The sequence below is a fragment of the Camelina sativa genome, chromosome 15 (assembly GCF_030686135.1).
Source record: "Camelina sativa cultivar CO46 ecotype springtype chromosome 15, ASM3068613v1".
Lineage (NCBI taxonomy): Eukaryota > Viridiplantae > Streptophyta > Magnoliopsida > Brassicales > Brassicaceae > Camelina > Camelina sativa.
This window is the reverse complement of record NC_141894.1, coordinates 8,650,342-8,663,596: the sequence shown is the minus strand read 5'-3', so window position 1 is coordinate 8,663,596 and position 13,255 is coordinate 8,650,342. Positions and strand designations below refer to the sequence as shown.

The window sequence follows — 13,255 nt, the reverse complement described above, 5'->3', positions numbered from 1 at the left end:
CGTAAAATTATTCAATTTAGCATTAAACTAAACAATTTTTTTTTAACTCCCTTCGACAAAATCGAGAAACCCAAATTCTAAACCAACCTTTTCCATTCTTCATCACTTCCCTTCAATTTTGTTCTTCGATCCATGTCAATATTGAACAGGTCTTCATATCAATTATTTCAAAACATGGTAATTTTCTATTCTTTTTTTTGAAGAAAGCATAACCTACCACAAATTCGAAATCGGGAAAACGCTGCTGCAGCCAAAGGGTTTATATGTACAGATCGGCAATTAATAATTCAACAAAATCACTTTGGCTTTACTGAATTCAAAGAGTTACGAACCAATTGCATGTATTTTGGTAAGTTATTTCAGTTTTTAAGTTTAATTTTGCAGATTGTCATTTGGTATTTTTCGAATTGATTGTCATGCTCTCAGATTGTTATTTTGTTTCCGGAAGGAGTTGATAATTTTCGTTCTCAAACAGTGGTATGATTATATATATTCTGTCAATTTTGATTTCATCTGTTTTATAAGTTTAGGGTGATTGGAAAAATTTGTAAGTTGAAGCAAGAAAAAAAAAAAGATTGGTATCAGTTGAGTTGCCAATTATTTTACAAAAGCTAATAAAACTTTATTTATGATTGTTTCAATCCATGATTAACTTAAAACCCGACAAATAAAAAATGGCAAACTAAGTAATGATATATGAACGGTATTGAATTTTTAAACTCATCTAACAACATTTCATTCTTGTAATAAACCTCTTGCAACACATGCTTATAAGTAAACAATACATAACTTTGCAAATATAAAATTTACATAGATATACCTTTGAAAGAATTGACCTTAGCAAATCGCTCTGTTTGCCTAAAAAAAAAAAGGCAAACATATGATCATCTTATGCATGTTGTTTTCGCAAGCTAAAAGAATGTTTTCAGCTAAAGACCCTCCATAGTGTACACGCTAAGCGTTCATCTTTTGAGAAAGAAAAAATAGTAATTCAGTAGCATAGTGTTAAAAAGTTACAAATTAATATATGTATAGAACAAACACGAACTCATTAGTACATTGTATCCCTGAGTTCAAACTCGATTTTGTTTTTAATCCTATCCTCCATATCATGAGTTTTCATTTAGCCGAAATTAACTACCTCAATGGATTCTTGCAAAAAAAAACTACAAATAAACTTACATATAAACATATAAGCTAATGAAAACGGATATGAAACATACAAAAACTACTAATATAAGCTTATTCCATGGTATCTGATAAAACCATTTATATAGTCTCTCCGGAATAGACGTTATATTGCTTCCAAGAATGAATGACTTTCACTTGAATTCTCCAGCCTGTTATGAATTGTTTAATGGACTGCAGGTTTATGATAGGCACGAGAGCGGCAGCCATTGAAGAAGGCTTGAAAGAATACAGAAAGGAGAAAGTAAAGAAGGTATGGTGATTGAAGCTTCGATTAGTATCATCGTATTTATAGGGAGTATTCTCCATTAGGTATGATTTGATAGTATAGTTTATGGTATATTCGTGGAATGTGGGTAAAAATCTTAGTAGTTATTTAGGTAATATATTCTTAACAATGATGATATATTTTCTTGGTGCAGTTAAGGATAAAAAAATAAATCAGATTTTGAATTAGGAATATTCTTACTCAAAATGCGGCTTTGTAAAAATTTGGAATAGTCTTAGAAGATTGATATCTGTCAAATTAATTTTATTTGAATACCGTAATCAATGTCTTAGAAGATATCAATCAATTGAATACTGTAATCAATGTCTTTAATTGTTTGATTTGATAAGAATATAGACTAATCTAATGTAGTTTCTCTATTTTGCAGCCCTTTTTTCTGCAGCCCATAATAGCCCATTATTCCGTGAATGAAGGTGTAGTAGAAGTTCTTCAATAAATCCTTTTTGATATCGAATTTAGAATTTCGGGTAATTTGTAATTTAAAACCCGACCCATAAGATTTAAAAGTCACTTTTAACCTTAATGAAATATTTGCAGTCAAATTTCGACAGGGGCATTTTCGGACAATATGAAAGTTGTACTTCTCTTTTACTAATATAAGGATGATTTCAAATACCATTTAAGAATTAAGACATAACCCCAAACTTACTTTTTTCTTGTACTTATGTTATGTGGATAACAAATATCATAAAAGAAAAAAACCAAGCAAAACATACCAAAACAACAGTATAACATCTCCCCAATAACTATCACGCCATTGGACCGCAAGAAGTTGAAGTTAACGTGAATGTGTTAATGATTTACTTTTTTTATCTAGACTATTTTTTTCTATCGTCCGCACGTAATCTTATCAAAGAGATAAAAAATCTGAAACAATACTGAAATAAAGTTAAAAAGTTAAAAGCACTAATAATTACAACCACAAGGAACTCCTCATCATCAGTGCCCCACACATGAAAGAAACAAAAAGGAACACCAAAATTAAAAACATCTAATTAACGACCCCCAACTCACTCTAATTCCCCGCCATATTCTTAAACTAACACTTAATCATCAAACACAGAGAACGCCGTCGTTACGTACCACCGATTCAAGTCATGAGCCTCTCAAGTCTCATCCTTTCATCGAATGTCCTTAGCCCACCTGATCTGAACCCGGTTGACGCAACTCCTGGATCCTCCTCACCACCTCCACCATCACTGGTCGCTTGTCAGGGTGCTGCTCTGTACAGTCAATGCCCAGCTGCAGCATTTCCGCCATCTCTTCTTCCACCATCAGCTCCGAGTCAAAAACCTCGTTCCTCCACTCCTCTCTTGCCACCGAATGCACCCACCTCGCCAAATCCATTCCTTCCTCGTTCATCACCGAGTTAGACGGCGCTTTTCCGGTGAGCAGCTCTAGCAACACCACACCAAAGCTGTACACATCCGCTTTCTGTGAGACACGCCTCGGGTCAGTCACTTCGGGGGCACGGTACCCAGTGGCCCGGTTTGGGGTTGTGGATGAGGCACTGACGAGTTGAGCCAGGCCGAAATCAGAAACTCGTGCGTCATGGGAGTTTGTTAAGAGGATATTGGAGGACTTGACGTTTCCGTGAGAGCTCAACGGGTCTTGTGAGTGAAGATAGTCTAAGCCACGAGCAGCTCCAAGGGCGATACGTGATCGGATTTCCCAGTTCAACGGAGGCCGGCCTGCGCCTTTGTTTCCTGTAGCATAGCATGACATTAGGCTCAACACATAAAAAACTATTGTCTGAAAGTAGAACACAGGATATCTGGAGTTTTTATTGTTCAAACACAAAACTAGAAGATCAGTTATCACTGTCAGTCAAAGAATCCAAGGTTATCTACTGTTCCCACTAAAATTCATAGACGTTCTATGTAAACCATGTGAATGTCAAGTATATGATATACATCACTAAACCATGTCAATAAATCTAACAAAGCAGGTTATATTGTATTTGTGAATTTGACATATCTGTCTTAAACAAGCAAATCCATTACTAACTACGTTGCAAATAAACCAAAATTCATTTTTTGATAAAGCAGAATAAAAATCGCAATTTGTAAGCAGAGACAGAGATATATAAGTCTCACCGTGTAAGAGAGCTGACAAGCTTCCCATAGGCATGAAGTCATATACAAGTAGCTTCTCATCTCCACTGTAATAGTAAGCTCTCAATGGCACCAAGTTCTCATGATCCATCGCTCCAACAACCTCAATCTTCTCCTTGAACTCTCTATCCGCCATCGTCACATCCTTCAACCTCTTCACAGCCACTAATGTCACCGCATCAAGCACCGCCTTATAAGCTGTCCCAAACGTTCCTTTCCCCAAAACCTCAGCTGAAGCTCTCAACAGATCCTCCAGATCAAAAACCTTAGTCGCATTCCCAAAGAACACAAGTTTCTTCATCCCTGAACTGTTCACTTCTGCAGCTTTCATCGCAGCAGGGTTGTACTCGTTCCCATAGCTCCCACTCTCCGGTCCCTCCACAGCTGCTTTCTCCCCGGGAATCTCAACTTCATGTTGCTTAACAGTGCCAATGTCGACAGCCCTTGTCCTTTCGTTTCCTCCCTTCTTCCGGAAGAGAACCATCAGAATCAGAACAATCAAGAAAAAACCAACCACACATCCAATAACTATTCCAGCTATAGCTCCACCGGAAAGCTTCTTCTTTTCTTTCCCCCCCTTGCTTCCTTCAAGAGTTCCAGGTATGTTCCCAACAGAAATTGGCTGGCTTGGTACAGTTCCTTCATTAGAACAGACACCAAGCGGTTTGCCACAGAGTGAAGTTCCCACAAACGAATCAGAGTCAAACTTCTCAAGACTCTTAGGTATAGATCCGTTCAACAAGTTATTAGAAACGTTGAACTGATCCAAAGGCAAATCCAAGTCAAGAAGAGAGCCAGAGAGCTTGTTGTTCTCCAAGTAAAGAGTCTTAAGCCTAGTAAGGTTCTTAAACCCTGAAGAGATCTCACCGGTAAACTCATTCTCGGCAAGATTCAACCTAACGAGGTTACTAAGACTAAACAAAACCTCCGGAATCTCACCGGAGAATCTGTTACCTTGCAAGTACAAACGCCGAAGATCTGAGCAGCTTCCGAGATCCAAAGGAAGAGTACCGGTGAGAGCATTGAGACGGAGACTGAGCGTACGGAGCTGAGTTAAATTACCGAAAATACCCTCTGGGATATGACCGGAGAGAGTTTCTCCGGGAAGACGAAGGGCGGTGACACGACCACCGTCGCATACGACGCCGGTCCAGTTGCATGGCGTGGTGTGTTTGACGTCCCAGAGTAATGTACGACCACCGACGGCGGAACGAAGGGACAGAAGAGCTGATTTGTCGGCGGAGAGATCTCCGATTGACGGAAGAGGAAGAGTGAGGAGGAGGAGAAAAACGGAGAGGAATATGGACAGTCTCGCCATGGAAGAAGCGAAGAAGAGTCGCATTAGAGAGAGAGAGAGAAACCCTAGAAAAAAGAGCTCTCAGTGAAGAAGAAGAAGAAAGCTGTGTGTGTGTGTGTGTGGTTTACAGTGAAGAAGAGAAGAGAAGCTAGTCAACACTTAACACTCTCTCTCTCTCTCTTTTTTTTCCACTTTTAATTTTTTTAGTTTTTGAATAATTAAAATTAAATTAATTTTGTTTTTGTAAATGTGACAAAAACGACATATCTCAAAACAACAGTGACGTATGTCTTTTTCTGTGCTTCGACAAAAATATTTGTTTTATTTTCTTTCTATTTATTGATTTATTATGATTACTTGTTGATATTTTTAGAATCTTATGTTATCCAAATGTTAAATTAAGGCCTTGAATGTTTTCTAGCTATATTGTCTTATCTAAATTTTTCTACTAAATAAAGATCTTTTTGTTAATTATTAATTGGATTAACAAGAAATAAAATTAGCAGGTGGGTGTTATGATTAAAAATGAAATTCCCTGAATGCATCTGAGTAAAGTGAATCACTCTTCTCAAGAATTTTAACACTTAGTAATAATTCATTTTTTTTTTCTTGTCTCTATAGTATAAAAATAATAATGCATGCCTAGTTGTAAAAGAAAGAAAAGGAAGAAGAAGAACATGGGTATGCAGAGAAGGGTAGGACCATAAAACATGTAAAAAAGCCAACAATAATTTAACAGCATTCATAGTTTTTTCTTTTGTTACAGAACTAACGCATTCTTTTGTTTTGTGATTGTCTCCATTCTTCTTCTTCTGTGTTATCAGATTCGATTTTTATTTTTCTTACGATATGAATATGAAACAACACTCTGTATCATCATCAATCAGTAGGGTCCCATTAATCGTACTCTCTTTAGTCTTTACTATCAATCAAATAATATCTCATGGTCCACAGAGTAACTCTTAATTTGGTTTCAATTTTTTTGGATCATTCCACAACAAAGAAAGAATTTAAAAAAAGAAAAAGCCACCATGATCTTAGTGATATGTAGTTGAGCGTTACACTTTGGGAAGGGAGGAGGCAGGCAACGGCTAAAATGAAACTTGGGCAAGTGTAGTCTCATTTCCATCGCACATGTGGATGGATAACACAGTTTTGTAGTTGGAATATTATTTTTGTTCTCTCTAGCTGTCTTTACTAGAGTAGTAGTATTGTTTACTTTAGAAGATAAAGACGTTTTAGTCATAATGTAAGTACTAAGTATAGTAGCTGTGTTTGAGACCCACTTACGCGATAATGACTTTATAGATTTGGGATTATGGGAAACCTTTTCTTGATTGCGTAAAAAGCTTCTCTTAATAACATGCAACCAAAAAAAACAAAGTTATTTAAACGATCTCTTATTTTACAGAAGTTGTCCTTACACTATTGCTATACTTATTATAGAATCCAGAAAAAAAAACTCTCCATGTGCCCTATAAATTCTCAACACCTCCACTTTGGTTTTTAGTACTTTGTTCAAATTCAATAAATTCAACATGAGTTAGTTGTATCACGGATTCGGGAAAGATTTCGGTTTAAGCCGGTTTAGCAAACATAACCATTGGTCAACAAGTACTAGCAGTAGCCGCATCGTTGTATCACACAACTCTAAACCATATACTGTATGTATAAAATGATAAAACATACATACAACAAGATCATATCTCTTCTGTGAGAAAACAATTTCAACCTAGAATCTAGAACTGTGAACAAAAATTAAGGTTCCTTCTTTTGTTTCAAACGATTACCTTTCTTCTGAACCAATGCAACAGCCGAGGTTATAACGCACAGAGCCAAGACTGAGAGAACAATTGAAGTATCTCCCACTTTCATTCTTCGTAGGGGCAATGATGGGTTCAAGCTCATAGTCCCAAACTTTGCTCTTGAATCTTCTGGTCTACAAAACACGCGACATTTAAAACTATATATATTAGACCAGGATGCATGGACAAGACAACAATGCTGTGTCCTGTGAGATTGCTGGGAAAGGTTACATGAGATTACCTTATGACATTCTTCACTTTATGCCACCAAGACGGTTCTTTTTTGGGCTCTGAACCAAAACTATGCTCTTCTTGACGAGTTTCTACAAACGGAGGTTATAAAATTAGCTTGAACATTTTTTAAGAAAGCTATTAGTTTCTGAAATAGATTCGGATAGCGTTGTACCAGTATCACTGGTAGATCTTCTGAGTGATGAGAATTCCTCTACCAATTTTCGCTCCCTCTCACTGCCATAAACGTTGTTTCAAGCAGTTTTTAGTAAACAATGCGACATAAGGGATATAAGGGAAGTGATTTGACACAAACCTCAGGTTCTTGGGGATCGAAACCTTCACTACAAAGCAATGGTCTCCCCGGATTGAAGGTCTATCCGTGTCTGGAACTCCTTTTCGATATAACTTCACTGTGTCGCCAGGCTGAGTTCCTGGGGGAATACGAAGATCCATTCTTCCCTCAACTGTTTCTACCTGAGAGAGTAAGTGTCATGTCTTTAAGATTCTCACTACCGAATAACGTCAAAACCGAGAAACAAGTTTATAAACACCTTTGTGATTGCCCCGAGTATCGCATCTGTGAAATCGATGTTGATATTGGAGTATAAATTAAGCCCTTCCCGCCGAATTCCACGCTTCTCATCAACTTGAAGCACAACGAACAAGTCACCAGCTCTTCCACTGCGGATATTAGAAACCATATTGAGAAAACAATTGCCAAAGCACTAATTATCAGAATTAAAAAATAGCAGATTCTTCTGTACCTTCTCTTGTCCACGTTACCTTCTCCTTGAATCCGCATTGTAGCTCTATCGCTGACACCAGGAGGGACAACAACATCCATTTTTTTCCTAGACCGTAATCTCCCATTGCCTATGCACTTTCGACACTTCTCAGTGATGATTTTGCCTTCACCACCACATTTGGAGCAAGTGGACACCTATATAACACAGATTATCATCTATAGCAAGTGTCATCGGAAATTTCAATTTCCATTTTAAGAATTAGCAAGTGATCGGAATAGTATTCAGGTATAACGAGTTACCTGAGACATCATTCCAAAGGGCGTTCTCTGTGTGCTCATCACACGTCCTTTACCATCACAACTACTACACTTTTTAACGGCGGTACTGGATTTAGCACCTGTTCCTCCACAACCATCACATGTTTCTAAATAAGAAACCTCAATCTCCCGTTTCACTCCAAATACTGCCTCTTCAAAGCTCAACCGCAGGTCATACCTAATAGAAACGTCCCCCATCATCAAACCAGAAACAAAGATTAGGAGACATAAATATAACATCCTCCATTTTCAAGAAAATAAAACAAATTCAGCAGACAGAGAAGACCAGAAGATTAGCATAACAAAAAGTATAACCATAATCACTGATTTCCTCTAGCCAATTCTCGCCCAGTCAACAAGTAATGTAAGTGATCAAATGCCTATTCAAGGAAAAAAACACAACTTCGAATAAGAGAAACTTACCGAATGTCAAGGTCTAAGCTTCTCTTATTCATGAAATCAAAACCCATCCCTCCTGATTCACCCATTCCCCCAAAGATTCCATCAGAACCTCCAAAGAATGCACTGTACAAGTCAAATGGATCCACCTAAAAGAACAGGAAAACAAATAAAATCAACTTAGAAGATTATAAAAAAATCCTAAAGATCATTAGAAATATCTTCATAGAGGACTCACTTACCCCTTGTGAAGAAGAATCCTGTGAACCATTAAAATCTCCTTCTAAACCAGCCTCACCGAAGCGATCATACACAGATCTCTTCTCCTCATCAGATAACACCTACACATATACTTCAATTCCCATGTCTAATAAGCAACAAAAAAACATCACAAACGAAAACACAGATTCCATTAAAACTAGGCATTCAAAAGAACTTGTGTTACCTCATAAGCAGCACTAATCTCTTTGAACTTATCTTCTGCACCAGGGTTCTTGTTCATATCCGGGTGATACTGTTACACCATTACAAACCCTTCACCTTCAATTCAATTCGAGAATGAACAACAAAAACAAAAAAGAGGCAAATCACGAACCTTGCGCGCGAGTTTACGGTAGGAGCTCTTGATCTCCTGCAAGGTAGCGTTTCGATTGACTTTCAAAGTGGAGTAATGATCTGTTCCCGCGGCCATGGTGACACCACGACGGCGATTTCCGCCGGGAAACCCACATTTCCGAACACGCGAAAAAATCGGTGGATTGGGAGGGAAACAGAGTGACGCATTGGGTTGAGGAAAGTGATGACGGAAGCTATGAGCTGGGTTAATAGATGGAATCAATGAACAGCGAGCCATTGCAGCCATTTCATCTCCCACCCTCGAAGAAGCCACCGGAAGGGAATCTCAGAGAAAAGGGTTTTACCGTGGTTTTTGCTCAGTGGTCAATCTACTTTACATTGGAGAGCAAGATAGAAGAATCTCCAAGGCTTATTACAAAACGACGTCATTTTTAATTGATGTTGAATAATACTTTGGGCCTAAAAGCGTTTAGAGCTTAGTTACCCAATAAGGCGGCCTTCTTGAAAATTTTGAGACGATACGTTAATTAGAAAGAAAACAAAATGTGCTATTTTATTTTATCCACATACACTAAAAATATAGAAAAAGGAATGTAACCGTGAATTTAAATATTTGCACCTATTTTTAAGAAAAATATTTTTCTTTTTTTATTTTTTAAAATAAATATATTTCTATATTACTGCTTTTAAATAAATAAAAATTTAAGAAAAAAAAAAAAGAAAAGGAAATTGATAACAATAGCCACGAGTTTTTGCATGCGGATATAAACAGAGGTCCATGTTCAATGAATCATCAGCATTCAAACCTAATACGTATTCAATTCAAAGAATATAAAGTTTCCTAAATTATTACTCTTTTGAGTCTTTTCCTAATGGAATTTTTGAATCGGAATCTGCATTATTAAAACTCATAACCACTTCTATAATTCCATAGCCAATCGTTTAGGTTTCCTTTTTCATGTAGGTCGACAACACCGATCATAACTTTATATTCTTTTCCATTTCTTTAACTTAAAAGTGAAGTCAAGTGGGTTGGGGGGGGGGGGGCGTCATGATTTGTTTTCTTAATTTAATTACTTTAATAAGGAACGTTTTACAAACGGCAGCAATAATTAAAGTGTGTGATACTACTATGCACTGAAGTTGGTGACTGGTACTTAACAATGTACTTGTTGTGTTTTGTATGACTTCTGCCAAAAACTTAGGAAAATGCTATCCCATACTACTTTTCGTCATATCTTTTTTTCTAGTTTAGTAATGCCATTATATTTTTCGTCACTGACTACAAATTTTCTGAGTGGAAAGAGTCACTCATTTATTTCCCACTGACAATAAATACAAACGATATCAAAAAAAAGTTTATTTTGACTTTTCCTACCATAGCTAGTTGTGAACTTCGATGCATGAGTCTAGGAGAGCACGTGACGAGCATTACGCTGTTCCCACCTAATTCTCCACCACCCTTCGTCTTCGGAATTAATCTTCTACTAGTACTATTTTTATTGATAAGTAATAGGTCACATGCCAAATAGTATTATTATTGTCAAGAATATTCGACGTTATCTAATCGCTAAAAATCCTATCCAACACCAACTACTAAACCCCGACAAGTTCAACCTCCGACGCACCGGCCGAACTTTGTTATTATCATTAACTACTAAATAGTAACATTATACACTACTTATTTTCACCTTAAGAATCGCTTATTTTTTTTAATTATTCGAAACAAACCACAAAATGTCACAAATACGCCATTATAAGAATTTATTTTTAATCGAAAGGTGCAATCACAAAAGAAGAAACCAAACAGGGCAAATCAAATAATGAAACATGTCATCAACCGAGGATGGTTGTTTCAGCGATCATGGAGGTGACAACATAAGGATCCATGTTAGAAGCTGGCCTTCGGTCCTCGAAGTAACCTTTACCTTCCTTCTCAGTGTCACGTCCCACTCTGACAGAAGCTCCACGGTTCGCGACTCCCCATGAGAAGGTGTTGATGTCTGCGGTTTCGTGCTTCCCCGTGAGACGACGCTCGTTGCCTTCACCGTAAGCAGCAATGTGTTCTTTGTGTTTCAGCTGAAGCTTCTCTATTGCTTTCTTTATCACTTGTAATCCTCCATCGTTCCTCATGGTCTTTGTACTGTAGTTGCAGTGAGCTCCAGCTCCATTCCAGTCACCCTGAACCCATTCAAGAGAAGACGAAAACTTGACTTGTAGTAAATGGGAAATGAAGCGTTAGAGAGTAGTAAGAAACTAACCGGGACTGGTTTCGGGTCGAAGCTGACATTTACACCAGAGATCTCAGTGATCCTCTGTCAAACAGAGAAGATGCATCAGCAAATTTGAAGCTTTTGTATTCGTAATAGGACCCATGTTAAGTAGATTATTACCTCGAGAAGGTATCGAGCCACCCAGACTTGATCACCAGCAGAAATACCCTCAACAGGACCAACTTGGAACTCCCACTGGCCAGGCATGACTTCTCCATTGACACCGGAAATGCCAATACCAGCGTAAAGGCAAGCCTTGTAGTGTGCATCCACAATATCACGACCAATGGCTTTGTCAGCACCAACACCACAGTAGTAAGGTCCCTGTTTCAATTTAAAAATAGAAACTTTATATTAGATTGATACGTCACAACATGTTGTGAGAACATTAGGGTAATTGGATTTTACCTGAGGGCCAGGGAAGCCACCAACAGGCCAACCAATAGGCCAGTTCACACCCTTTTGCATCAAAGTGTATTCTTGCTCAATCCCATACCTTTTGAACCACAAAGAGAGACAATTAGTTATATTATAAGATTTGCAAAGAAATCTATAATAACTACTAATCCGAAACTGATCATAAGAAGAAGAGTGTACCATGGCACTTCAGAAGCAACGTTGGGATGGCTGAAGATCTTAGCAGCGTTGTACCTCTTGTTAGTCGGGATCGGATCACCAGCTGGTGTGTAAGCATCACACATCACCTGAATATATATCACAATAATCAATTATTAAGATCCAAAATGAATATGTCACACCAATCATATCACATATCAAAAAACAACCCACCAGAATGTTGTTGCCTTTCCTGAACGGATCCTTGAATATCGCCTGAGGGCTTTTGATTCATCAAAAAAAAAACACAAGACCAATGTTAAAATATGAATTTGTTTATGCGTATAGAGATAGATATATATATAGAGATGATCGAAGAGCATACTATAGAATGACTTCACTGTCTTCTCCAGCAGCTTGACCAGTGCTAGATCCATCGTAGTTCCATTTGGGAAGCTTTGATGGATCACTCACTGGTCCTGGTAGTGTCTATATCATTCAAAAACAGATCAGATCAACCAAAAAAACAGAGGATGAGATAAATAAACACAAGGAGATTTATATATCAAAGTACCCTGGCTTTGCTTCTAATGTCCATGCCAGATCCACCGATCCTGTTCATTCAAAAGTTCATACAAAAACTCAACAAGAAGACAAAAAAAAAAAAAAAGAGACGAGCTTTATGTTATACACGTCTTAATCTAACGCAGGACAGCGAAACATTTATGTTCATACCAAAAAAACTCAAAAACCCATTAAGAGATCAATACCAAAACATTAAAAAGAAACAAGCTTTTTGATCGACAGCTATAAGAACGAAACAACAACGATAAATGAGAGACTTGTGATATAGAGAAAACAGAGAGACGAGAGAGAGATCGAACCATATGTATTCGGCGATGATTTTCTGGGTGGCATCAGAAAGGTTGAGGTTAACGAGATCTGAGAGCAGAGACATGGCGGCGTCGTAGTGAATGAAAAAAAATATAATCAAAGTGCTTTAGAGAAGAAGACGATCAATACAACTTCTCTCCTGATACTGTGTTTATATTATAGAGAGAGTTTTTTTTTTGGAAATAATTATAGTTAATATATTATTTTAGTAAATTAGTATTTTCTTTATTGTTGTGTGCCAGTATTATCTTTAGTTTTTTTAATAAAAATAATATCGTCTAAATTGTATTTTTATTTTTCAGGTAAGATTCTCCTGAGATTACTACAGAATATAACAATAATATTTTAATCGACAATTATTGCCAAAAACGAAGAGTTTATACTTCCTCTGTATCAAAATACTTAATGTTCTAGAATTTTTACATGAATTAAGAAAAACATTTAATGTCTAGTAATAAATGTATTATTTATTTATAATAACATATTTTTATAATTATTAACTAATAGTATTTCATCAAACTTTTAAATTCTCATTTAATGATTATTGAAATTTGCAATTTCTTAATAT

At 37.0% G+C, this 13,255-nt stretch overlaps 3 protein-coding genes and 1 long non-coding RNA gene across 6 annotated transcripts; 1 reads left to right on the top strand and 3 right to left on the bottom strand.

The window, feature by feature from the left end:
* The first annotated feature begins 84 nt into the window (after positions 1 to 84).
* Positions 85 to 2,023, top strand: LOC147926409 (uncharacterized). The gene is made up of 2 exons (XR_015582256.1): positions 85 to 1,441; positions 1,845 to 2,023. It is a non-coding gene; the product is annotated as an uncharacterized LOC147926409 (long non-coding RNA).
* Positions 2,024 to 2,341: 318 nt separating this feature from the next.
* Positions 2,342 to 5,222, bottom strand: LOC104746134 (putative inactive receptor kinase RLK902). The gene is made up of 2 exons (XM_010467541.2): positions 3,574 to 5,222; positions 2,342 to 3,183 (listed from the first exon to the last, which is right to left on the bottom strand). The coding sequence occupies exons 1-2, from the start codon at positions 4,931 to 4,933 to the stop codon at positions 2,612 to 2,614; spliced, it is 1,932 nt and encodes a 643-aa protein (XP_010465843.1). The 5' UTR covers positions 4,934 to 5,222; the 3' UTR covers positions 2,342 to 2,611.
* A 1,236-nt stretch (positions 5,223 to 6,458) lies between these two features.
* On the bottom strand, positions 6,459 to 9,535 carry LOC104746133 (uncharacterized). 3 transcript variants are annotated; one of them, XR_015582254.1, is made up of 11 exons: positions 8,985 to 9,369; positions 8,835 to 8,903; positions 8,632 to 8,730; positions 8,414 to 8,538; positions 7,973 to 8,168; positions 7,692 to 7,888; positions 7,479 to 7,608; positions 7,241 to 7,401; positions 7,100 to 7,161; positions 6,935 to 7,016; positions 6,459 to 6,827 (listed from the first exon to the last, which is right to left on the bottom strand). XR_015582254.1 is itself a non-coding variant. In XM_010467540.3 (11 exons), the coding sequence occupies exons 1-11, from the start codon at positions 9,249 to 9,251 to the stop codon at positions 6,647 to 6,649; spliced, it is 1,548 nt and encodes a 515-aa protein (XP_010465842.2). In that variant the 5' UTR covers positions 9,252 to 9,535; the 3' UTR covers positions 6,459 to 6,646. The 3 variants fall into 3 exon arrangements, 2 of the variants coding, with proteins under 2 accessions (XP_010465842.2, XP_087344584.1); XM_010467540.3 differs by having other exon boundaries at positions 7,692 to 7,867; positions 8,985 to 9,535; XM_087488458.1 differs by having other exon boundaries at positions 7,692 to 7,867; positions 8,632 to 8,741.
* A 1,114-nt stretch (positions 9,536 to 10,649) lies between these two features.
* Positions 10,650 to 13,002, bottom strand: LOC104705262 (glutamine synthetase cytosolic isozyme 1-3). The gene is made up of 9 exons (XM_087488457.1): positions 12,678 to 13,002; positions 12,368 to 12,407; positions 12,179 to 12,282; positions 12,028 to 12,076; positions 11,836 to 11,942; positions 11,647 to 11,734; positions 11,359 to 11,562; positions 11,227 to 11,280; positions 10,650 to 11,146 (listed from the first exon to the last, which is right to left on the bottom strand). Exons 1-9 carry the CDS (start codon positions 12,749 to 12,751, stop codon positions 10,802 to 10,804), a joined length of 1,065 nt encoding a protein of 354 aa, XP_087344583.1. The 5' UTR covers positions 12,752 to 13,002; the 3' UTR covers positions 10,650 to 10,801.
* Positions 13,003 to 13,255: the final 253 nt, after the last annotated feature.

Bases quoted from the DNA above. Each gene is read 5' to 3' on its own strand.
- LOC104746134 (XM_010467541.2), bottom strand. From the start codon at position 4,933: ATGCGACTCTTCTTCGCTTCTTCCATGGCGAGACTGTCCATATTCCTC. The intron at 3,184-3,573 runs GTGAGACTTATA...GCTATGCTACAG, and splicing joins CTTGTCAGCTCTCTTACACG to GAAACAAAGGCGCAGGCCGG.
- LOC104746133 (XM_010467540.3), bottom strand. From the start codon at position 9,251: ATGGCTGCAATGGCTCGCTGTTCATTGATTCCATCTATTAACCCAGCT. The intron at 8,539-8,631 runs GTAAGTGAGTCC...CTGTTCTTTTAG, and splicing joins AGGATTCTTCTTCACAAGGG to GTGGATCCATTTGACTTGTA. The intron at 7,162-7,240 runs GTTTGTGTCAAA...CGTTTATGGCAG, and splicing joins TCGATCCCCAAGAACCTGAG to TGAGAGGGAGCGAAAATTGG.
- LOC104705262 (XM_087488457.1), bottom strand. From the start codon at position 12,751: ATGTCTCTGCTCTCAGATCTCGTTAACCTCAACCTTTCTGATGCCACC. The intron at 12,408-12,677 runs GTTCGATCTCTC...TTGAATGAACAG, and splicing joins ATCATCGCCGAATACATATG to GATCGGTGGATCTGGCATGG. The intron at 11,147-11,226 runs GTTAGTTTCTTA...GAATGGGTTCAG, and splicing joins TCGACCCGAAACCAGTCCCG to GGTGACTGGAATGGAGCTGG.